Raw genomic sequence first — 25,462 nt, forward strand, 5'->3', positions numbered from 1 at the left:
ACTGTTAGGCAGAGCACAGTGGTGCATGTCCCTCCCCCTGCTTCTTGACAAACCCCAGACAACCATGTTACCTTACTTTCACCTATCAGCTAGTGGTACTCTCTGGGCATCTAAGCAATGGAAATAACTTTCTCAGTAGATACAAGGTAAGTTGTCTGAAAAAAAGAGAAGGCTTGGAAGCACTTTTTCCCTGGAAGTTGAAAATACATACAGCAATATCTAGGCAGTATCTAAAGATGAACAGGTTGTATTTATTGGTGACCAATAAAATATCCTATTTTGTTTAAATAAACTAACGACATTCAGGATTATTAAATATAATACAGGCATCGGTAGCCAGGAAAGAATATTACAGATATTAGCATTTCTACAGGTATTATTGTGCTGCAGGTCATTAATGTTTTGCAGTAAACATTCCATGAAAGCAAGTCAATTATGTGATACACTTTAATAACTGGTGCAGCTGACAAGTTGCTTTCTCAGGGTGGGGGGGGGGTTTCAAAATACCACAGCCTGCTTATTTAGAAGCTTGACTCTAAGCAGAGAATTTTAAGGGGAATGGCTTACCTCACCTTACAGCTATTTTCGTTCAACAAGGTAGGCTAACTTCTAGTTAGCTAACTTCTAGTTCTGAGCACTATAATACTAAGATCAAATACAGATCACTAGCAACTATAGATCTAGGTCACCATCAGGGATTTTTGTAAACTAGAAATAACTTCGGGTGCCAAATGCTAATGCTTTTTTATATAGATAGCTGTCACTTCTTTCATACAGTCAACCAATAATGTTTTTCAGGCACTAAGGGCTCAAGTTCAGTTTAAAAAACAACCAGATGTTGTCAATGGAATTCATGCTTCCAATGACAACTACTGTTAGGAAATTAAAATAGTGGTACACAGACTAGCATGTCCCTAGCAACTGACAGCCAACAGTATTTTATTTCTTGGACAATACTTTCACAGATAAATTTTCGTATAATATGCAACTTAAAAATGGTACCATAGAAACCCTTTTATAATCTAGGAATTTATTTTAACTGTGTGATTTTGAAACAAAAATCAAGCATATTCTAGAACTCTTGAAAACAACTGCTTTCAAACTGAGAAAGACCTACTCCTTCCTCAGTGAATTGCAAAGCTATAAGCCACTGTCCTTCCAATGGCTATAATTTTATTAGGCATCTGGTAATTACAAGATTCACACTCATGTCTACCCAGAAGTACCTTGAACAGTGCTTAAAAGACAGTGCTTTTTCCTCTCTTTGCTTATGTGCTATCACTAAACTAGTAGATAAAAAATATGCACCAGAAATCCAGGTTCTAGTAATTTTGTAACTAAACTCTACTGAACAATGAAACATATTCTTAATTAAAGGTAGGTTTTCCATTCTCTGCACCTGTTAAGAAGCCAGCTGCCTCTGGCAAGCATTTGAAAACAACAAGAATTGTATCTGGTTTAAGGAGCTGAATTCCACACTCCCTAAAATTTCAGTTTGTGTAAATTACCTGTTGGATAATTCTAGCGTTTTGAGTGGGTTGGGTTTTGGTTTTGTTTTTTTTTTTATGCCTGTTGGTTTTCTTTGGTTAGTTGGTTGGTTTGGGGTGGGTTGGTTTGGTTTCTTTGTGTGAGAGGTTTTTTGGGTTTTGTTCGGTTGGGGGGTTTTCTTGTACGTGCACGTCATCCTACCCACCCCCCTGGGTTTTTGGTTATTTTTGTTTTGTTTGGGTAGAGGTTTGATTTGTTAGTGATGTTCTGATTTTAAAATCTTCATAAGGTTCCAACTCTAAAGTTTACTTTTGCTAGCTGACTTCCCCCACCCCCTTCTTATCTCCCAGTAAGGACAAAACCTGTAGAATAAGCACACTCAGACAGGCCCAAAATTAGTATGATGGGATACACCTGTAATTTCAGGTACATGGCATAAGCTGTATCAGATAGGAATGACACAGGACCAAATTAGTTAAAAAAAAAAAAGCAAGTACACTGCATACAAATAAGCCATGTAAGCCAATGCAGAACAATGAGGAAATTACATTATTAAAAGTTTATTTAGGTTTGGTCAGTACAGGTAAGATAATTGGAGTCACAGAGCAATATGCATAAACAGGATACAACAGTTCTTAAAAACTGAGTAACTATGCACACAATTCAAACATTCGGTCACCTAAGGAGCAAATGCACAGATGTATGGTGGGAAAAACTGTAATTAACACTGAAACTACTACAGGACTCCTTCAGTAAGTCCATCTTTTAGTGATAACTACTGTACTGGGCAAACTTGGCAGTCATAAACCCACAGCTATTATGACAAATCTTGAAGGTGGTGCAAGTATAACAGTATGAGTAAGAATGCCCTTACACAGCACAGGTTCTAGATATACACAGATTTGTACAGACATCATTTATGTTATACTTTAAGGAAGTAATTTCCATTTCAACTTCACATTAACTCATATAAAAATAACTTGAGCTACACAAATGTCCTTTTAGCAACATTCAACGTAATTAACTGTTAAAATTTCCAAAGTGGCAGAGGTATTGAAGCAAAAAGAAACCCACAAAAAGGCAAAATTGTGACAAGTATGCACTAATTTAAACGGCTTCTGGACAGTATCCTCTCCCAATTTAAATGACACTGTATAAAAATGCTGCAGAAAAATGTTACAAAACTGAACCCTGCACATTTACACTGGAGTCCAAACCATTCTGGACATGACGAGAACCCACAGTTCTGTTACCTTTCACACTCACTGTTTTCTCCTCTTGAGGATCATGATTGGAGTCTGTGTCATTTGAATGGTGAGTGAGAGAGTTTTCACTGCCAGTGGGAGAGTCTACACTTTCATACCCAGTACTGAGTTGGTTTATGTAGCTACCACTTCCTCTACCAGTTCTATCTTCAGAGTGGTTGGACAGCTTATTACCATTCCCTGGAGAAGCTGGGAAGTCATCTTCTGTGCCGCTACCCTCCCTATAAAATCCAGGCCCAGACGTCCGCTGATGGGAGGAGCTACCATTGCTTGGTCCATTTGCCAGTCGGCTGCAGTCTTTACCCACAGCCTCTCCTTGGTCTGTAGGCTCAGAAGATGGAGTCCTGCTGGTACCTGGGTTGGAGGCCTGGGACTGCTGCTGCTGGTACTGTGCCAACTGCTGGCGAGTCTCCTTCAACTGCTGCTGAAGAACTAGAATGGTACTCTGCATACCCTCTACCTCCTCATCAAGCTGGATGATGAAGTCATTCAATTCTATATAAAGAAAACACATTTGTTGCAAATGCTTAATAGCCCATATATAGCTTGAATCCCCAAAAAAATTCTGTAACTCAACATTTTATGCTGAAATTTTTTAACACACTATTTTTCAGCCATTAAGTATGCACTGGTTTTGATACTCCACCTTATGCTTAACTATCACCTACATACTTTTTAATACTGCTACTCAAAATATGTAAGAAATTAATTTTATCAAGAAAGGAGAATGAGAAACAACTCAATTTCAACAGTATTTTGCAAAGTAGATCCACATATCTAGTTTTACTCAAGTAATAAGCCTTAGCAGAAATAATGCAAAAGTGACCACAAACCACATCTGTATATAATCTGAATAATTACAAAAACCTATTCAGTAACAAAAAAAAAAAATTGGTTACATTTCAATGAAGTTTCAGGTCTTACTAATTCTTTAAATCCTGCATATCTGGACACTAAAAGGACTATTACCAACACAATTGCTACCTTATTCCACATAGTGTTTTAGTCCTTGTATCAAGAAAGGATTTTACAGTTAGGTCTGCATTTTGAAGCCAAACAAATTTGACCTGAAAACGGAAGAAACACTGACTTGCCCAGCCTCTTGAACTGCACCATTGATATAATGGAGCAAATAAGCTGCGAAGTGCTGGTTTTAATGTTAAAAAAAATTAAAAAAACATTACAATGTTCTTGCTCATGTGTAAAAAAACCAAACAATAGGGAAATTGCTATTGCAGGATTATTGTCATCTTCATATGGGGAAGAACAGACAGGGGCTAAAGAACAAATGTCAGTTCTGGAGTTTACTTCACTATATTGCATTCAAGAGCAGAAATCTTTAAAGAATGTATTCACTTTTCTACCATGAAACTGATAAATGTACACAAAGTGCATGTCAGCACAGAAAGAATAATTCCCCTTTAGAATTCTAGTTGTATTATTTCATACTGCTACTTTCTGAAAAATACGATCTTGTGGAGGGTGGATTCTACCCTTAAAAAATTAGGTGTGTCAGACTTTGATTACACCAAATCAAGTCTATACTATCTTACATACCAAATAAAATAATGAAATATTTTAGATTATCTGAGCTATCTCAAAAAAAGGGCTAGTTTCCTTATGCTTGACCATTGTTTAAAAAAATACAAACACTTCTAATTTCAAGATGAGCCAAGAGTTAACAAAAAACATTCTGTTCTCAGTGCATGCTTAGGTTATGCAACATTAATGCTAGCCTAAACAAGACCTACAGTACAAAACCCATCAACTTCAATAACCCATTACTAGAGCTGCAAATACCACCAGTCTTCAAAAGTTAAGTTCGTCTCTGTGGGGTTCATGTTTGTTTTCAAATTAAGACTACCAGTTAAGACTTAAAATTCTCATATCTTACTTGGTATTGCCCTTTCATTCAGGCAAAGATGGTTTTACAGTATGTGTATCATCAGGAAATTAAACTAGCAGAAGTGCAAGGCAACTTCCATTTTCTTTAAAACAATCCCTTACCATCCTGACTGCTTTTAAGTTCCTCACTATATTTCTTCTGTAAAGCCAACTCTGCCTCAAGCTGTGCAATACGTCCTTGGGACAGCTGCCTTCCAAGCTCTTGATTCTCCTGGATAAGCATTCGACACTTCGCCATTAATTTTTTGCCTGTTTGGCTGCAAAGGAAAGAGCCATCTATCACAAAATGAATATAAAACCTTCAGTATTCTTCCTCAATCACAGTACAGACAAAATGGAGATGCAATTTCTGCATGTCACAATTCAAGGACCATTATGCCTCAACATAACTGTCATAGCAGAAAGTCTCCCTATAGTTACCACATGCTGTTCCAATGCCGGTTGATCTTCTGTCGCTGTCCCATAAAGTGGAAGTTAAGTTTTATTACTGCAAATATGAATAAGCATATTGTTTTTTTAACTAACATCTGGATTATCAGTATGCACAACCTTCCATGTGCTAATTCTCAATGGATTTAAATATTTGATTAAAGATGTGCCTTATACTTCAAAAGATCAGGTATTGCAAAAAAAATTACAGGTGTAAACTGAAAAACAAAGAAAATTCTTCATTTATTGTACTGGTAAAATTTAGTAATTCAGTTTGGGTGAAGAGAAGTAAGTTGATTGGGTGGAGTAACTAAATCCCATGCTAATTTTTCATAGTGGCATCCACTTTTCTTCAGAAGGCTTAGACATTCTTCTGAATGCTGTCCCAGGTATTCATTAAAAAACTAGCTTTCTATTTTTCAATTCATTTTTTATACTTGACAATGATGTACACAAGCCGTTTCATGACTTCCATGGTCAGCTTTTCCTAAGCACATCTTGCATGATGATGAAATAGTAAAATGTAGTTATAAATTGGCAGGAAATTAAAAAATAGTATATTGTTTATCTACTTCCTTTAGAATGACAGATTTCACATTATAAGTAATGATCATTAAGATGTCCAGTTTCTGAAAGAAATGGAAAACAGGCAGTGAAAAAAAAAAATGTATTCTGAACTGACAAGATTTTCTTTAGTAAATGGGTAACATCACACATCTTTAATCTTTACGTTAAAAATTGCATTGTAAAGCATTATAGGAAGTAGTATGCAAATTAATATATAGGCAATACACCCAACTCCATGAAAGAGAAAAATTAAAACCCTTAAGGCTCTTGTTTTGCCAAAGTCAGTATAGCAACCACAAACAGTTCTCCTTTTAATAGGGTCAGGACATAATGAAGCTGTCCTCTTCTACAGAAGTGTAAGCTCTGCCAAAAAAAAAAAACAACTCAATCTTGAATAGGTTTACTGTGAATTCAATGGCAGGAGTTGCATTATTTTGTTTGCTTTTAAACAACTGTCAAAGACTGAAAGAATTTTTCAGGACTGAAAAAAAATGGAACAGGAAAGAAATCTCTGCTACAATTCACAGCCATGTTTCTCTCCTGTAACCAATATACCCAACCAAAAGAATTTAAATAATAATTTCCTTAACTACCTTTAAGTTTTCAAGCCTTAGACAGCTAAAAGTTCTGCCAACTCTGCCCCATTTAACGCTTTCCGAATGACTTTCCCAAATCTTTCAGATGGGCTGCTCCAGAAGGAATCTGGCTGTGTAAAGTCCTGGAAGCCTGAAACTCTGCTAAAAGCAGTAACCTGTTTTCTTTCTTCATGTGATGTCCAATGCCAGGTCCTTGAAGTTTAAATTGTGCTGACCTAATACAGTTCAAGTCACATACTTAAGATGCAAGTTTCCTTAGAAATGTTCATTCTGTGTAAAGCAGGACCACTTTGGAGATAACCAATGAGATATCCCAAAAGTTATTAGGCAGACATGCAGCGATTTTTAGCCATTTGCAAATTCCTGTTACTGTAATCATGACTCCAAGTTGAAGGAAGTTCACAGTGCTTAAGTCATTTAATGCTTTTCACAAAACAATGTCAGCTCTAGAATTAGCAAGTATCAGTTACCTTGGAATTGGGACCATTTTAGAATCCCATTGATTTCTTCATGTTAACTCCTGCCAAAATGTAAAATATTTATTACCTGTATAAAAATTTGCATAGTTACCTATAATGCTATTTCTTCCCATCAAAATTTTTCCAGATGTTCTGGCCTACTATGGCACCAAGTAACCTCTCCCCTTGCAATTTACTAAAAAGACAACACATGCAAGAACATAAAATCCAGTAACTATTAAAGTAATTCTTATTAGCTGTAAAATTTAACTTTGGCATTGTTTTCACAAATCTTGAACACATGCAACAAAACCTGTAAGAATGCAAGTGGTTAAATTTAAGAAGAGGTAGCGTTTGTTGTATTATGCTTACAGCAAATTACATTTCTACTAGTTTTTAATCCAAATGTATACTGTTTAATGATGGTTGAAATGGCTTAGCATAACCATTCCTTTGATTATATGCCCTTTTATTTCTCCCTCCAGATATCATCAATGATTAGGCTCTTCATACTTATCTACTGTTAAGGCCCAGAATCAGCCCTGCTTAGGGCTGTATTTAAGCAGTTACCTCAAGAATACCAGTTAGGGATCCGGACAGGTATACTATCTTTCAAAAACTAGGTCAGATAAATTAAAAGTAGCAGTTGCATACAAGGATGGATAATTAAAGCTACTTGGCAGAAGGGGGAGGATGCAAAAAATCCATGAACATTTTACATGAGTCATCATTTCTTTACCTTTCCAGAAATAAATATTGGTAAAATCTTAACCCAGTTAATGAAGACAGCCTCAATTATCAACCAGAAAATAACTCTAACTCTCTCTATGCCAGCTACTGCATAATGAATTATACACATTCATATCACTGACTTATGATTTTATGATGCATATCAGGGTATACTGTAGCTACAGAAATAACAAAGTTCTTCTCAAACTTTTGCTTTGAAAATTACGAAGTTACTTGTCTCTCCTCAGTTGTACATACGCATTTAGAAGCTGAGGACTTCAGAAAACAACCAGCCTGTGTCTGGAAGTTTCAGCAATTTTCTGAACTCCGTTTAACAAGCAATCTGCATGGCATGCCTCTATCCACACATTACAGTGAGCTTTACAAAAGAGCTTAATAACATGTTAACAACTTATTAATGCAAGGCTTACCTCTGTTTCGATTCTAGATCTTTAAAATCTTAGATACTGTTATAGAAAAATCAATGCAGATGTATCACTTTTAAAAATGTAAAGTTTTTCTGTAGTTTCTCTATTGCTGATAAGTCATTACTCATGCAAAAAAAATCTGCATAAATACACTACGCTTCGATTCCACATTAATCATGTGAAGCACAGTTAAGATACTTCTGAGTTCAAAAACGTAGTTATCATCTTAATAAAAAGTAATCAAAACACTTAAAATATATCACCTGTGACAGCTGGATGTCTTTTTTGGTTTTAATTTAAAACTGAATTTTCTAGGATCAGACTGAGTCAAAGTGTTGCCCAACTGTTTTGAAAATCAAAACCTCAATTTACTAAATAGAACTCAATTCACTAAAAAACCAAGACACATAAAACACTATATACCAAATCTGCATTTCACTGTACACACCTCAGACATGCACTCCCACTTGTCCCAGACTGTTACTCCTGCAAGTATCTTGGGACAACAGAAGAGGCTTCAGAGTAGCAAAGGCTCCTTCACTGATTCGACCAAGGAAAATGCATGCATTCTTTTGGTTTGTTAAAATACTGACTTCGTTTTCAGAGAACGAGACAATGCAGAAATAACAACCTGTTCAATTCTCGTTCATCCCGGGAGTTTCACAATACAATAGTATAACCAGTAGTGTTCCTTGATCTACGTATTACAACTATTTCAAGGCACATTTTATATAGAAGTGCAATACAAAAACACCCAGGTGTACAAAGTAATTAGAACACCCCACCAACACTGAAGACAGCTGCCATAGTGTGCCTTCTGTAATGAGCATTTGAGATCAGTTCTTAATATAAAAGATGGAAAAAGTCTTGTTTCTGCATGAAAACATGCAGTGAAATACTTATCACAACTAGTTTTGCTTACACATGCTAGTTGTGATCAAATATATATTGCTTCCAACAATTTTAAACCTGCAATTAGTTTCATACAGTCCTAATTTTGAGGTATCCACAGTATTATCAACCATTCAGAAAACATTTCATTATTTAGCAACATTGACTTAAGGCTCCATCAAGTGCTAGAGCCCAAAGGCTAGACAGTCAAATGGGTACACTACCACTGTTGCGATATCAAATAGCACTCTCATGGCTATTCAAAACTGGTTAGCAAGTAAACTCTTTAGCACAAAATTCACCTCATTGAGTTCTGACCCAGAAGTTCAGTGAACAAGCAGGAAGTCCACAGTCTTATTGGCAAAACTGACTTACAGTGTCTCTATGTCACTAGGCTCAAGGTTAAGAGCGAAGCATATTCCACTTCTACATTTTACGGGAATTTTACATGTTCAATTCATGATTTTTAATCTCTAGGTTTTCTCTCCTCCAAATTGTCTGTAGACACAGTGTGCCACAGACTTAAGACTTCTGTTTCTCCCTCTATTTTCTTCAAATAGAAGAATTTTGCAAATGTCTACATGTTCTAGAAAAGATTTTTTTTCGAAGATGGCCATTTCTTCAGAATAGTCCGACGCCATCAGGCCTCTGAAGCAAAGGGGGAGAAAAAAGCTGAAACACAAGGTTCATCTGGTAAGTTTTACACTAAGCATTACAAGCTGGACAGTATAAGAATGTGGCTTTTGCCTCAAACGTCTGAGTCTTGGTGTGGAAACGAGTACTTGGCTGTCCCACCATAGCATTCTCGTAGTGGGACTGTCAGGGAAGTCTTGACTGGGGAGTATTTGTTTTGTTTACCTATCAGGCGTAAATTTCCAGGCACTCAGTTCATTTTGGGCTTGTTCCAGTTTGTCTTTAGTCTGTTCCAGTTCACCTTTCATTTTTAGGAAAAACAAGTTGATGGCTGGGTCCACCATTGTTGATCGCAGTTGGGCAACACTAGGCTGCTGGACTTGCTTGAGGTACTGAATCTGATTCTGCATAAAACAAGAAAAGACTGTTATTCATGCAACATTACATAAAAAAATTAAAGCCATTTGGATACAAATAAAATTAGTTATTCAAGGAAATTTGCCTTCTTTCAACACTGTACTTTTTCTTTAACCCTGCCTTAAAAAAAAAAAAATCACAAGAAAAAAACACAAACCAAAAAACCAATAAGCAAAACATCACTTTTTCCCACCTGCACCCTATCAGTGTGTGTGGTAGTTTCAGGCCATGCCTTGCAAATTTTCCACAGATCTTGAACACAACGTAGGTATGTAAATAAATCACCACTGGGTGTAAGAAGGAAAATAATGGTAAATTGTAAATAATCCCATTGGACAGATAACAGACAAAAAACTTAGATACATAAACTTTCTTTGCACTTCCTCCGCTCCAGCTGGTACTCCTCCTGGTGCTCTTCCTGGCTTTGGTGACCTCAGCTGTGCTTTGTTGTGGCTAAGTATTAACAAACAACTCTGCTCTTTCTCTTGTCCCTTGTGCAGGGGGCAGGGAGCAAGGAAGCTATTATTAGCTCCCTGGTTTTGTCCAGGGGGGTTCTTGCACTGTTTATAAATTGCAAATACCCATAAATATTGTATATTTTGTACATATTCATTGCATTTGATTTTAGATTGCGGTTTTGCTTGTAAACACAGCTCCGTTTGCTTCCAACTGATCTGGCAATTTTATTTTGGTTGGGAATTTTCAACCCACCACAACATGCATATTCATCCAGATCCTCATCCCACCACCTTGCCAAGCATAAACTTTCAAGGCTGATAATTTGAAACCGAGAAAGAAGGGAAAAAATGTTTTCTACATATCAGTTTACATTTCCCAAAGCAATAACTGCAGCATTCAAATGCTCCCTTTATTTTATATATGCCTGCACTTTTGCAGTAAAAGCAAACAAAAACCGAAACAACAACAATAAAAAACCCAGGAAGTAAACCAACAAACAAAAAACCAAAACAAATCTAATTTCCACATAACTTCAGTGAAAGTTATTATGGAACATTACAGCTATTATTGGCAAGTAATATTTTTAAGCAACTATTACATAGCTTTTTACAGGCTTCTAAACTTTTTTGCACAAGTTAGCATGTTTATTTTTTAAAACAAAATAATTTATAAATATTAACATCATTAAACAGACAAAACAAATACAATCCTCAGCCAGTTCTTGTTTGAGGACAACATGCTTTCATATATACTATTAAGTAGCAACAGTTGATTTTATTTCAAAAGTGATTTCAAAGGTACTGAACTAACTGAAACATTTCCATTACCTCCACATTAGTATTACTATTAAAATAAGATTTAGGTACTTAAAAAAACCCACCACAACTGAAATAACCATCACACTAAGTTCTAAACAGACAAAACTTTGATGTGTCCATAAAGAAACAGAGGGAATACTGCACTACATAAACAAATTTGAAAGAAATAAAGCACTCAGAAACCCACCTACAAACTTAGAAACAGGAAGTCCAAATTAGTATTATCCTAATGGTTTTGGATGGCATTTTACCCCCCAAAGGTCCTTTGCTTCACTGAATGCACAAGATGTTGCTCACCAAATACACCAATAACAAGCTAACTGCATCTTTATTCACTCACCTGCCACTTGCACTACTTCAAGTATTTCAACAACTTGTCACAATTCTGAGGGCTAGCACTAGTAGAGGGTGAAACACCTAGTTTAACAGATGCCTGCACACACAAAGACACTCTGGTTGACAATATATTCCAGGAATATAATTAGACCACAGCAACATGGTTCCCAACATAGATAAGCATCACTGAGGGGGAAAAGAAAGGCAGCATTCCTTTTCTAACCTAGACCCAGCTCTCTCAAACTGTTAAGATTCCCTGGATCAGTGACACAAAGAATTGCTATCACCTGCTCCTCAGTCATGCCATAAAAACACTTAAAAAGACCTAGCTGATTCCATCCAATGTCAGTTACTTAACAGGCTCATTTCATTCTCTCTAGCTCACGCTCTTATGTCAAGCGGAGAGCACTTGTGCAGGCTCCTCAACTGTCATTTCTAAAACAATAGTATAGAAAGAATTTACTTCATCTGAAATTTGCTCATTCCCACCCCAAACTGCACTCATTCCTCCAGACTGTCCAACTCCAATTTTCTCCACTGACCCACAAGTGCTTTCACCAGTTTTAAACTCCAGAGTTCTCTCACCTGTCAAGTTTTTCATCCACCCAGACCTCGCAACCTCCTACGATCCCAACTTGCCACTAACAAAGCAAGGTCAAACCTCTTAACCCTTCTGCCTACTTTCTTATTCCATTCACCTTCCTGCTCAGCCAGTCCAAGCCTATCTTGCTCCCTCTAACCTCCGGTACATGTGTCCTCCTGTTGATATTCCAGGTGGCAAGGAGTGGGGAGCAGAACGTTTGGCAGTAGTCAAGACCAACTTCATGCCTATTCATAGGAATAGCCCTGTTAAGTGGCAGACCCCAGGACCCATCCATTCTGAACACATGAAATTCCTACCAGTTATTCATATTCTGAAACATTAAAGAAAACATTCACTAGTATTCTTCAAAAGCCCATCAGATGGACAAACAAACGAAGTTTCACAAACAATTAAAATCTTGGTATTAGTTTTCACTCCACTCTAATCTAAAGCAGCAGAACACTGAAAGTCTATTTAAAGGACATCAGGCTGTGTGTAAGTTTTGTTTGGGTTGGTTTTAATCGTTAAGACAGAGTCTCTGCTTCTCACATTCTTGCAAACAGCTGAATCCTTCCAGCTGAAATTTTCAAGAAACTTGACACCATAGATGTTCAGTCTTTCATTAAGATGTGATAGGAAACATTAAAGGCTTACATATAAATAATGTCATCGGTGTATTTTATGGGTAAGTATGGATTATAAACAATGTTTATGTTAAAAACAAGTTTATTTTAGGGACTACAAATTAGACACATCAAGTAACTTGTCATATAACAAATAGGGTTTTTCATTTATGAAGTGATTTAGCAACCAATAGCTTATCTTTGCATATCATTACTGCCCTACTTTACTGGGAAAAAAAAACAACCAAAACTATCTAACAATACAACACCAAGCAGTCCTCCAGAGCTTCTTGAAACTCTTTGTATTAAAACTTGAAACAGTTTAAGTCTTCATTATAGCTTTTACCCTCTTTCTTCAAGGATGCATCTTTCTACTTCCATGCACTATGGAGAAGATTACAATCACTGATGTTATCCATGTATGAATACCTGGAAAAATGTAAGTCACATGGGTGGGTGTGGTTTTGTTTCTTTTCACTGGGTTGTTTTCCCTCTCTTTTTAATACACTGAAATTAACAAAATTTCTTCAAAAGCCAGTCTAAACAGACTTCTGGAAAGCCTGTGCACCACAGCTATAAACACCTATAACAAAGTACAGCCAAAAATCTTCAGTCTTCATGATCTTGTCAAAACTCATAGTCTTAAATACTTGAAAATTTTCTAACTTGTTCTTCTATAAATAGGAACAAAGTTGAAAACAGTACACACAAACTTGGTTTTGGTGAAAGACTTGATATTGTTTTTTTTCCTAGCAATTTTTTCAGCCACTGGCTCAGAAGATCGAAGAAAAACAGACAAACAAAAAACACCTAAACTCACTCACACTTATCACTCCTGTTCCTCGTAGCAGTATTTACCAGTAAAATTAACAAGAAGGACAATTAATCTAGTAGTCTTACTACTAGGGAAGTGTTGTGGTATAGTTCCAGAACAGATCTTCACTGGCATCCTGAGCTGCATTAGGAGTGCTGCCAACAGGTTGAGGGAGGTGATCCTTCCTCTCCACTCGACACTGGTGAGACATCTGATGTACTGGGTCTGGTTCTGGACTCCCCAGTACAGAAGACACATGGACATATTAGGGTAAGGCCAATGAAGAGCCATGAAGATGATTAAGGGGTTGGAGCACCTAACATACAAACAGAAGCTGAGAGCACTGAGGCTGTTGATAGCTTGGAGAAGAGGATCATATCAATGTGCATAAACACCTGACTGTGGAAGTAAAGAAGGTGAAGCCAGACTCTTTTCATTGGTGCCCACTGCAAGCACAAAAGGAAATGGGCACAAATTGAAACACAAGAAATTCCATTTAAGCATAAGAAAATGCTTGTTTTGCTGTGACAGTGTCTCAACACTAACACAGGTCACCCAGAGATGTTTTGGAGTCCCCATTCTAAAAGATGCTCAAAACAAATGTGCACAGTTTTTAGTAATCCGGTCCAACAGATCGTGCTGCTGTGAGCAAGCAGGTCAGACTAGGCAAACTGAATAATTCTTTTAAGCTCAGTGAATCTGCAATTCATTTTTTGTCACTGCTAAGTAACTTCAGCATCTTTCCCTCCCTGCTTTACACCAATGCTTATTATGAACTAAAGTAACCTTATGGTCTTAAGACCGTAAGAGCAGTGAAAATACTGTGTACAGAGCTAGTAGTAGTTACTTTCACAGAGAGCTTGTATTTTTCATAAGAGATCAAGAGTGTATTACAGAACCTAGTAATAAAAACAGCTTTTTACAGTCTCTTGGGAACTGCCAAATTAAAGCAACAGGTGAAAGTTATTTAAGAAAGTAATCCAAAAAAATGACCTAAAGTCCGAAAGTGGTAGTAGGTAGTTCCAAGAAAGTAAAAACTAAACACAGAAGAAAATAGTCACAGAAAAGCCACAGAAATAATGGAGAAACAAAAACAGCCACAAAAAAAAGTTATTCCATACAAAGAACATTAGAAATCCCAAGAAGATCTGCCAAATTTCAAGAGCTGCTTCCGCAAAGTCAGTAACTCTTTCCCTTACCTAACCCAATGGATGTGGAAGCTTACAAATACCTTGTTATCCAAATTCCTTCTAAGTATCAGTCTAAAACCTCCTAAATGAAACCAAATAAAGTCACCCTTATCCTTAATGTTTCGATTTGCTCCTGCATCCAGTGATAGTCAGAAGTAACATTTTTGGTAAATATTGATAAATTTTGATTGTTGATAAATGCTAGAAACAAGCAAGCATGGCCTACACAAGGATTAGCTTGGTTCTGTAGCAAAAGTCCTTCTAAGCACAATTGCTGATGAGGATCAACCAAAATAACACTAAAAAAAAGTATATGTAGTAAATATTCTTTACTAATTCAGCAGAATCAATGTCATTTCTTTAAGCACAAAACCCCGTGATGTTATAGATATACAAAAACCAAATGTACATGGGTACTGTCTCAAAAGCTAATGTTACTGTAATATTCCGAAAACACTTATCCTCTCTAAATACTTACAGTACACTCTTGCATCTCCTGTTCCTTAGTTGCCAGCCTCATGACTAGAATATTTTCTCTTCGGGCAGACTCTTGCTGTTGCTGTTTCAACTTCTCTTCAGATTCTCTCAGTCCCGTCACATCATTAGCTATTACAAGTAATAACAGAGATAAAGCGTGGTTTATAGCACACTCTTAAGTGTATTATTTAAAGACAGTTAAAACAATCTAGAAACCAAACTAATAAACAAGCATGAAGTAGGAAAAAGTCAAAATATCATTAATAGAAAAGCCTGACAGCAGTTGGTTTTAAATACATCTTTTTGATCCTTCCTTAAGATTTTCTAAACTTCTGAAAACATTTCCATGCTTATATGTGAAAAAACTTTTCAATGGCTTGCCTAACCAACCACTTCTACAACTTGCAGTTTGAAACTCAGGAAGTTGCAATCATAGTATAGTTTCAGTTGGAAAAGACCTTTTCAGTTGGAAAAGATCGAGTCCAACTGAACTGTCCTGTTATCTACAACAAACACTAAGGCCAAGATAGAGGAGGACAGAAACCTACAGTGGCAAAAACTGATCTAGTCTGTAAAAAGTGCTATTTATGGTCATTTCTCAAACTAGTCACAACATTTCATGAGTAAAGAGTAAGACATTTGAGAACTTCATAAATGACAGAATTCTTCCAATCCATGAACATTTATGAAAATTTATGAATATGAGAAGACAGCACATTTGTAAAATAGATAGAAGCAGCCTGGTACAAACAGTATACATTCAGTATGCTACTTGTCATGTATATAATGATGGAAAGTTGGAATAATTACAAATTTTATTTTTTCTAATTACTTGAAAATAATCAGCTGTAAATGTAAACCGAGAACAAACTGCTTCAGGATAATTAATTTCTAAATATTTTTTTTTTGCCGATAACACGAATAACTACAGCCTGTATTAGTTTCCAAAACTAAGACACTAAGAATGTAAGACCTTATATTTATCTGTCAGGGACAGTTTGAGATTAAAATGAAATTGATTGCTTACATGTGCTGTATTTTAGTCTCTCCATAACTCAAACATAAGTTTGCCATAGGAAACGGATATAACAGAGTAAAGAGAAGACATTGGATGGAACTAACAGAAAAGCACCCTTCAAACTCAGTGGTACTAACTCTTTCAGTATTTACACTGAAAAGGTGAGCAGAAAACAAAGGTGAGCCATCTGTAGCTGCTAACAAATTTTACAAATGACAGGACTGGAGGTTCAGTCACTTCTGGAATACATTAAGCTTTTCAAACCATTTGAGAATAGGATGCTCTTCCCCGTATTCTCTTTCAAAAGACTGAAGCACAGACTAAGTTTTAAAGACTATGTACTACTGACAATCAAATAATTTGCCTAACCAGATAAAATATTATTTGGGGACTCACTTGAGACCCTTTACTTCTACAAACTGTTCCCCTGCTTCCATGTGGTTTACAATCCTGTGAGACTGCTGAAAGCAGCGTCACAAAGTATTTCCTTTCTAACAGAGAAGAACTGAAAATGCACTACTTAGTGGAATTATGTTTTGAAGCTTCCTCCCCCAGCAGTACAAGTGGTCCTGCAGATGCAGGAACAGACTTTTCAGATACTGTGTAAGATCTGCAACAGAAACCAAGTTGCTGAAAAGGTCAGGAAAGGTTGAAAACTCAGGCTAGAAAAAAATGGGTCTTTTTACTAACAAATTACCGACATGTAGATTACTATATCTTTTATTTCTAAGAGTTTTAGAAAGCACAGGCATTATTTGCATATTCTGCTTTACACAAACATTCAGCTAACTCCTACCATTTTGAAACTTGACTAACTTACAATTAAGGTCTGTGTATTTGCCCTCCAGAGCTTGCACGTATGCTTCATACTGTTTCCACCTATTGAAGAGAGAGAACAAATAGTTTTCTGAAGTTCAGTTTATTAATCAAGGTACCTCATTACTAAACTTTCAAAATGCATCATGACCTGAAAATATCCAAGGGGAATTGTACAACTGCATAAAAGGCAACTTCAGTTTCAATGAAGAGGCTTTTAATCCTGGAAATAGTTACATCCACTCTGTATCTCACAAGGATAAAAAGATAGCTGTGAATTACAATACTTAAGAATTGACATTTTAAAACTTACTGTGTTCAAACACTTATTAGTTATCTGTGTCAATTACCTAAGATACATCTCATTCTCAAAGCAAAGTAATTCAAACAGAATTCCATAACAGAAACTATAATACACAGACAACATTGTTACCAAGTGAACAAGACAAGCAGAAATGTATTACAATACACTAGAACTGGCAGTCTAGGTTAAGTAGTTATACCAGCTCATTCAAATCAAGATCATACTCTGATTAATATTCATCAGCCAGAAGCTAAACAGTTTAATAACTCCTTGAAGGCACATTAAGTGATTCACCCAGTCAGAAAACTTCACATGTAACAACAGCATTGCATCTGATACAAACCATCAAATCAGTAGTAAATAAAGCCTACAGTAAAGTTTAGCATGACATGCCATACCAAAGTTCACAGGATGGTGTTTTGGGATATTGTTTGTTTTTAAAGGTACTTTGTACCTAAGTGTCTTCCTCACAATGGTACACCTCCATGTCAAGAAACAAATTCATCTAAGCATTTTCCAGCTAGCTCACTTTACAGGCTCTTCAGGGAGAAAGTTTTTACCCCTAAATACATTTTAAGGTTCAGTAAAATAAACTGTTTAAAAAAAAAAAAATCAGTAGTGACACAAAATTTTTCTCCTTCCCGCCCAAATTACATCACAATTAAAATGTGAAGACTGCTACTAGCACATGTTCAATCATAGGAAGAAAGCATTCCCCTCTGGTAAACAATTTTGTCTTACTTGAATATTATATATCCCTTTCATGAGGTTTCATCTATACATAACATCTGCATTAATTCAAACTTTTTTCTAATAGACATAGCTAAAATCCACACTCACAGTGATGTAAAAACAAGTTTGTTAAAGTATTTAAGAATTTGCATGGCAGTACAACAGCTTTTTTAAAAAATGAGCTTGTAGGAACTTATTGGCTTGACTTCAAGGCTGAAGCCTTTCTTACAAGATTCAAGAAATTTCACCCACACAACCTAAGAGATGCATTGGTTTAAGCATGAGAGTTGCCTTGACCACCCTGTCCCATACTGCACTTTGTGGTATGTTTGTAAGGGACTCTGGCAGCTCATTGGTGAACTTCAGTAGAGAAAAAGACAAGGTAAAAGCCAGCTTTTTTCTTTCTAGTCAGTTTCATTTCTATTCAGTATTGACTTTGTAATTTGTTTAGAAGTTTGTCAATAACCTGATGGCTAAACATTGACAATTTGAAGTTTCATTAAATTGCTACTTGTAAAGGCATTAAAGACGACAGAGTGCTGTGCACAGAACTAGGAAGACAGCCCCAAATTCAATTTGCTTAAAATAGGTTCCTTACTGCCTCACAAGAACTGGAAGGTAATTGAGCAGCATTATGTAGGTTAGTTAATTTCCTTCATTCTCTAAAAATATTAAGACGACTAAGATTACATGGCTTCAAAATACCCCTATAAATGCTACTATTTCTCCTTAAGCACTCATTTTTTATACTGAGCTCTGAGGTTCACTTTTTCCCAGAAAAATTATAAGCACTTAGCAGGTAACTGCACAGACAGCATTATGCCTAAGCCATAGTGACTGGCTGTAAGCGTGTTGAGTAAATTCTGTAAAAGCACCGTATTTCCTCAAACTGCTTCTGTAAATCTGGATGCTTCAGTGTTTTCAAGACCAAACATGAGGCTAAATTATCAGGGCAATACTGATTAGATTTTCAGCTATGATCCAAGGAGTGCATTGCTATCACATTCCTGGCTCTTCTTTCTTCACAAGAACTCCTACACAGTCAAGCTACATAGCTAATGCATTACAGAGAACAGGAAAAATGGAGATGAGTCCACAGCAACAAGACAAGCAGCAATTACCCAAAGGCCAGACTGAAAGGCTTACTGTTGATCCTACTCATGTTTACCCAAAATCAGTTAAAATGAGCAAACCTAAATTATGTACTTCATGCAAAAAGAACCCAGTGAAACTGGGATTCACAGAACAAGAACTGACAAAAAAAGTATTAGTATCTTCTACATATGTATTTTGTCAGTGCAGCTGTATTGATAAAATGTATCATAGTACCTAAAAACACAAAAGGAGATGGCAGATGCCTGTACCTTAAAAAGCAATTTACCTCACAAAAGCACAGACAACAGTGTTCCAAATCTTAAAACAATCCAGTCAGTAATGGTCAAACACAAGCTTTTCTACATCTGAAAGTAGTAGAGATGTCTTTGATTAAAAGCGTGCACATAGTGTTGTTTTATTCCAACCTACAAAGCCAGCAGTTAATGCAATAATTTCTAGTTATATATAAAATCAGTTAAAAGGTAAACTTCCTATGAATCCATTAGACATGTGCCCCATTCAAACAAACAACCAAAAAAACCCACACCACAAATCTGTTTGTAGGACTGCTTAATGCAAACAAAAAATGGACATGACCAAAATGGCATTTAAGTTTCTGCCTTGGTGTGTAAGACCTATTGTCCTTAAAACCATTAAGTAGCTGTTTCAAGAAAAGTTGCTTTGTGTACACAAAGATGTGATTACAACACAACTGTCATTAGCAAATTCCCACCTGTTTCCTCAAGCACACAGTTAAGTTGCTGACATTTTACCACCTTGGGTGTAGTCCATCACATTCTCACTCAAATAGAAAAAATCCATCTCTGGCATATATAATATCAACTAATCATTGCAAGTTACAGGGACTGGTTATGACCAGAAGACTTTTTTTATGGTATCAATCAGAAATTAAGTGGCAGAGAATCTATGCTTTGGTACCTTGAAAGGAATTTTATAGCTGGATGTAAGGGCATAGCTTTACAGAATTAGGAGTTTATTATTCCCAAGGGTAATATTGAGTATAGAAACTTCTATGAAAACGGTTCAGAATGCCTAAACCACTTAACATCAGAAGGTTTTCCTGCTGTTTAAACATGTTATCCTTTACTACCCAAAGGACTAGATACACCAAAGGAGTCAGAAACTAGTTTTAAACATATAGAGCCAGATACTGATTCTTTTGAAAAGAACTCACTCTAGAAGGAGCTACCAGAATAGTTTATCCAGAGTAACTGATCATATACACTAAACATTGCATTTGCATCCTTGTATTTCTGCACAGTTTAGTATTTGCTCTATCAAACAACAACATTTAACTTGAGACATGCTAATAATGCCATTAACTTAGTGTACAAAAAAAAACCCCAAGAGCTACAGTGTACCAAAACGCACAGTATTGACTCTGACAGATAAACAGAGGATCCACAGATGTCTGGTATAGTTAGCTTCTTGTTTATAAATCAGGAAATTCAGATATACAGGAGCAAGTGACTTGGGTCAGTTTCTTTAAGCAGGTGGCCGTCAGTTATTTTTTCCACAGTGACAATTAGCTTTCCAAAAGGTGAAAAAGATAGCCAGGATCTTCTTTATGCAAGTTCTAGGCAATAAAAGCTTCATTTCAACATTTTACTATTAGTATCTGAATGTGCTGAGAAAGCAACTGTGTAAATTAAGAAAACCTAAAACTTACTCTAGAGTAAGGAGTTAATGTTTTTCTAATGTTTAAAAATAATTTGCTATCTAGCAAGCAATGTGAACCTTACCTTTTGAAGTTACAAATTAAGAAAAAACTCCTACTCATGCATTACAAAATATTGTTCATTGGAAAAGGCGTTTCCCCTCAAACTACTATATAAAAATATTTGAAACAAGATGAGAACTTTACAAAAGAAACATATCATGAATAGCTTTTCAGAACAAAGATGCTAAAAACAGAAGAGTTAGGTCACATCCTCCATTAAAAGTTCACCTGCTTTTTACTTTACCTTAGGATGAGCTCATCTCTAGGTAAAACTTTAAAATCTGCTTCACTAAGGCGAACCTATGGAGAAAAAGGAAAAGCACAACTTACCAAGCTGTCATGATTACCTAAGGGGGGGGTAAAGTCACAAGTATTTTTAAACATACCTTCTTTGGAAGAGGTTCTTCATTCGTCATTTTGGACTCTGAAGGAGGGGAAAAAAATTATTTAGTGTAGTTACTAGCATACATGAAACAAGTCAGAAACTTGTACTTCTACCTCTTTTTTTTTTTTAAGCTACTGAAGTATTTGTTCCACACAATGCAGAGCTAGAGTATGAAGCAACACTAATTAGGTTACAGTGGCAAACTTGTAAAGTCAACAGACATACTTTTTGTAGAAATTAACTAAAACTTTCCATCTCTAAAAAGTCTCCGTAATCAATTCTTCCTATTTCACTAGACAAAACTACTCAGCTTTGTCCATATGTTTAGATTAAACTGACATTTAGCGTGTGCCCTATTTAACATTGTATTTCATAAGGCAGAGGTTAATCAAGGTCTGAGGAAAGTAATTGATACTACTACTTCAGTATCTTGGGGGAAAAATTGTGAAATTCACTGCTAATGCTTGGGTTATGTCAAAACCCCATGTTCTTCCAAATACTTATTCTATTACTTTTATGATTCTGATAAACAAGTATTAAACAATTAATTGTAAACTTGTGTGATTATTTAAGAAAAGTAAGATTTCAAATAGGTACACCAAATTCAATCCCTCTTGTGTGCATGCAGCATAATAGGATTGACTTGTGCTAGGTTAAATATTCATGCTTCCTTGAGTTGCAGAACATGCGTCCTTACTTCGAAATGATTAATACCTACTATTTTCTATAACTATGATTGTTATCAAAAATATTGCAACTGAAAATATTATAAGCATACAAGTAACAATGAATGAAACATCTGCTAGAAGCATGCATCTTTGCAATATGCTTTTCAACAAGAAAGTTTCTTATAATATTAAAACTCAAGGAGTTTGTAAAGCTGCAGTAATGCAGATATAACTGTATACATGAACTCCTCGGTTGTGAACACTCAGCTTCACAAAAACAACACTCAAGTTAAAAAAATGTTTTCTCAAAAAAGAATTTTACAGACTACTTCGGCTATTTTCTCAATGATCCTCAATGAACTAAGTTAACTCTTCCAAATCCTAAGATAAAAATCATAAAACTGTCAATAAGACAAACAAATACTTGTCAAATGACGTGAAGTCTCCTCCATCTACACTATTCACAAATATATATAACTACCTAATAAATATATGCAACTACCTACCAAGCCCCTGGTTTAAACAAACAAACCAACAGACCAAAAACACACCACACACCCACTTCCACCACATGCAAAAAACCCTTCATCAAGCACAGTGCATAGATGAAACCATAAAATAAAAACGGACATTAGAACCCATGGAAAGGCTTCAAAAACATGCAATCGAAGCATCTAACTGATGAGTGGCAGCTTCCTGTTGCGAGTGTTAGTAACACACAGGCACTTAAGCGCTTCCCTAGGCTAAAAAGTACCCTCCACAACCTTTCATCTCACAGACACGTTACTAAGTACTTTGCTTTAACTTAAAGATGCAGCTCCTCATGTCAGACTTTTACTAAAAACATACCTTAAATATTTTCAAGCATTAAGAGGGTATTGATAGAAAGTGCCGATGCACAACTCAGTCACCCAAAGTAACACAAAACAACTTGAGGTCACACAGGGGAATAGTCATTATCCCTGTATTTAGGTTGCCTACCTCTCCTACTAAAATTTTCCCCAAGGTTTTTAGAATTCCTTAAATCCTTCAGTGCTTGGAAGCAGTCTTTAAGATGGCAACAAGTTCTAAGTTCTTGACAGAGATCAATAAGCTTTTCAGATGTCCCACAAAGCTACAGCTGACACCAATTAAAACGTGGACAGATGATACCAAGCCAGTATTTATACATTCCTCAGAAAAGTACCAGAAGCATACAAATACCAAAACCCACAAGTTTCCCCAGAGACTTAACAGCCGACTGCAAAGCAGCATACAATTAAAGGCTGATGCTCCCTCTAAGAGTAGTCTACCTTTTATCTCCATATATCATACAAAGTTTCAGCATTGAATTCTCTACAGCAGCACCAAACCTGGCTACTGTAACCTCTAGGGCCAGTACACCACCATTTACAAAGCCATTTCCTGCTTTCGGACAAGAGCACAAAAGTGATGACTGAAGTTACAGACCCCTGCATTACAGAAGTTATTACCTTACTGCCACCTATTATCGATCATAGTTATAGAAGTATACACAAAAACAACACACCCCATACAAGCTAAAAAATATTCTTCAGGTTATTTTGGAGAAGCTAGGAATCTACAGATAAACACCAGTACTCTTTCTCTATGTGTCAATTTCACCTCACTACTCCCATGCCACAGCTTTTCTGGCACCTACTGTAACCTAACAAAAGCTCAGAAATTGGTTACTGCTATGTATTTCCGCTATTGTGCTCAGCATTTTTCAGAAACATTAGGAGCATTAGGTTGACTACATTAGTTGTCACAGTTTTTGCCTTAGCTTTCTGTTCATTAGCAGATGAATTTTTATACTACAAAAAATAACGTTACCATGGAAGCGTTCATTCTTTGATCTTAATACACTAACTTTCCAAATATTGTGCACAAAAGGTGCTTCTCATTACTTGGCTCTCCTTTAAAAGGGAAGATGAGCTACACAGATCAGAAACATTCATCAAGAGCATGATGAAGTACCATTTCCTACAATAAAAAGAATCAACAAAACCAATATTCCTATATACCTCATTAAAACTAACGTAATTATATTTTGTGATTTATATGACAAACAGCTCGAACTGTACAACCGTAGCTCAGCACTTTATGATTTCGGGGAAGCGACGTCTGCTACACGCCACTCCTGCATATCAAACCATACTGCATGCTTAACATTGTCACGGGCAATTAAAGAATTTTTGCATAATTTCATCATGTTTTAGACTTCTATGACATTTTAAATATGGAAAGTGGTGAAATACGGAAACTACATTTTATTTTGGGAACTCCAGTACACCTTTTACTACAACGTTTAGAAACATGGGATTTAAGAATTAAAAAACCCAAGTAATATCAGGTATGCTACTTCACTAGTTATACATGAAGTAACTGCCAGTTTTTCTAACAATATGGAAAATACCTCCGTGAGAAAAGCCCCTCCTAAGCTCCGGGCTCCCGAAATATGGGGAGGCGGGAAAAAAAAAAAAAAAAAAACAAAAAACACCACCACCAACAACAAAAAAAACCCACACACACACAAAAAACGCAAAAACAAACAAACACAAAAAACAACCATGAACTTGAAGATAACACTGAGCAGACTTCAAACTTGCCTCAGAAGCCGCCGCGGTCTGAAGCCGGGCCTTGTTCTGCCACCCTCCTACAAGTAGCGAAACACCCCCGTCCGAGCCAAGCGCAGCTATAGGCCTCTGACCGGTCGGCTCACCGCAAGTAGGTGACAGACCCGGGCTAGCGCTGCCACCGCCCCCCCACACTCCCTCCCCAAGCTCACACACTGCCCGCCTCCCCGCCCTCGCTAATCTTCAATAAAGAGGCGGGTGGCGGCGGCCGTGCCCGGGCGTGGCGTCTACTGAAGGCTGGGGGAGGTGGATCCCAAGCGAGCTACCAGGCCGGGTTTGAGGCCTCACACAAAATGGCTCTAAGTGCTTCCGCTCCTCCCCCAGCTCGAGGTGAGAGACAAAACCACTGCCAGGGTTTAGAGCCCCAGCACCGTGAGGTGTCCCATCTGTCCCGCGGGCCCCGCTACCTCCTGCTAAGGGAAGGCAGCAGTGCTAACAGAAGGGAGTTGGGGGGGAGAATCGCCTATAGGGAGGAGCGCTCGCGCGGCCACTCACCTCCCGCCCGCGATGCGGAGGCCTCGCTCTCCCAGCACACCAGTTGCCTGGGCCGCGCCTGTCACATCGAGGGCGAAACACCGCCACTGCTCGTGCTCCGCCACCACCTCTGCACTCGCAAACCAGCTCCACAGGGATCGGCGCTCCGGACCCGGGGTCGCCGCCGCGTCCCCCCGACCTAGACTCCTTTGCGAGCCACTCCCGCCCGCTCTTTATTTGCGGATTTTCTGCGCTACAAAATGGCGCCCAAGGAGGAAATGAGCGCCTGGCTGCTCCGCCCACGAGCCGCCCCCTCACGTTAGAGGCGGAGGGGCTGCGCGCGCAGCCAGTGTGGGGCAGCAGGAGTCGCCGCAGTAGTGCGGCAAGGCATAGACGCTCGCGGCAGTAGGCTGGACCCCAGCCTCTCACGTTTTTGTGGTGGTGGCGGCTTTAAGGAAACTCATCACTCACTCACCCGGCAGGTGGT

At 37.3% G+C, this 25,462-nt stretch overlaps 1 protein-coding gene across 1 annotated transcript; it reads right to left on the minus strand.

Moving 5' to 3' along the window:
* Positions 1-2,017: 2,017 nt before the first annotated feature.
* WTAP (WT1 associated protein) lies at positions 2,018-25,061 on the minus strand. The gene is made up of 8 exons (XM_054393023.1): positions 24,997-25,061; positions 21,199-21,236; positions 21,057-21,112; positions 16,945-17,003; positions 15,108-15,235; positions 9,615-9,793; positions 4,761-4,915; positions 2,018-3,248 (listed from the first exon to the last, which is right to left on the minus strand). The coding sequence occupies exons 2-8, from the start codon at positions 21,226-21,228 to the stop codon at positions 2,665-2,667; spliced, it is 1,191 nt and encodes a 396-aa protein (XP_054248998.1). The 5' UTR covers positions 21,229-21,236; positions 24,997-25,061; the 3' UTR covers positions 2,018-2,664.
* Between the last annotated feature and the right edge of the window lie 401 nt (positions 25,062-25,462).

Source organism: Indicator indicator, chromosome 2, assembly GCF_027791375.1.
Source record: "Indicator indicator isolate 239-I01 chromosome 2, UM_Iind_1.1, whole genome shotgun sequence".
NCBI lineage: Eukaryota > Metazoa > Chordata > Aves > Piciformes > Indicatoridae > Indicator > Indicator indicator.

Excerpts from the sequence above, each read along its gene's own strand:
- WTAP (XM_054393023.1), bottom strand. The coding sequence starts at position 21,228 with ATGACGAATGAAGAACCTCTTCCAAAGAAG. Across the intron at positions 17,004-21,056 it reads AGAGATGAGCTCATCCTAAG|GTGGAAACAGTATGAAGCAT; the intron begins GTAAAGTAAAAA and ends TCTCTTCAATAG. Across the intron at positions 9,794-15,107 it reads AGGAGATGCAAGAGTGTACT|AATCAGATTCAGTACCTCAA; the intron begins GTAAGTATTTAG and ends TGTTTTATGCAG.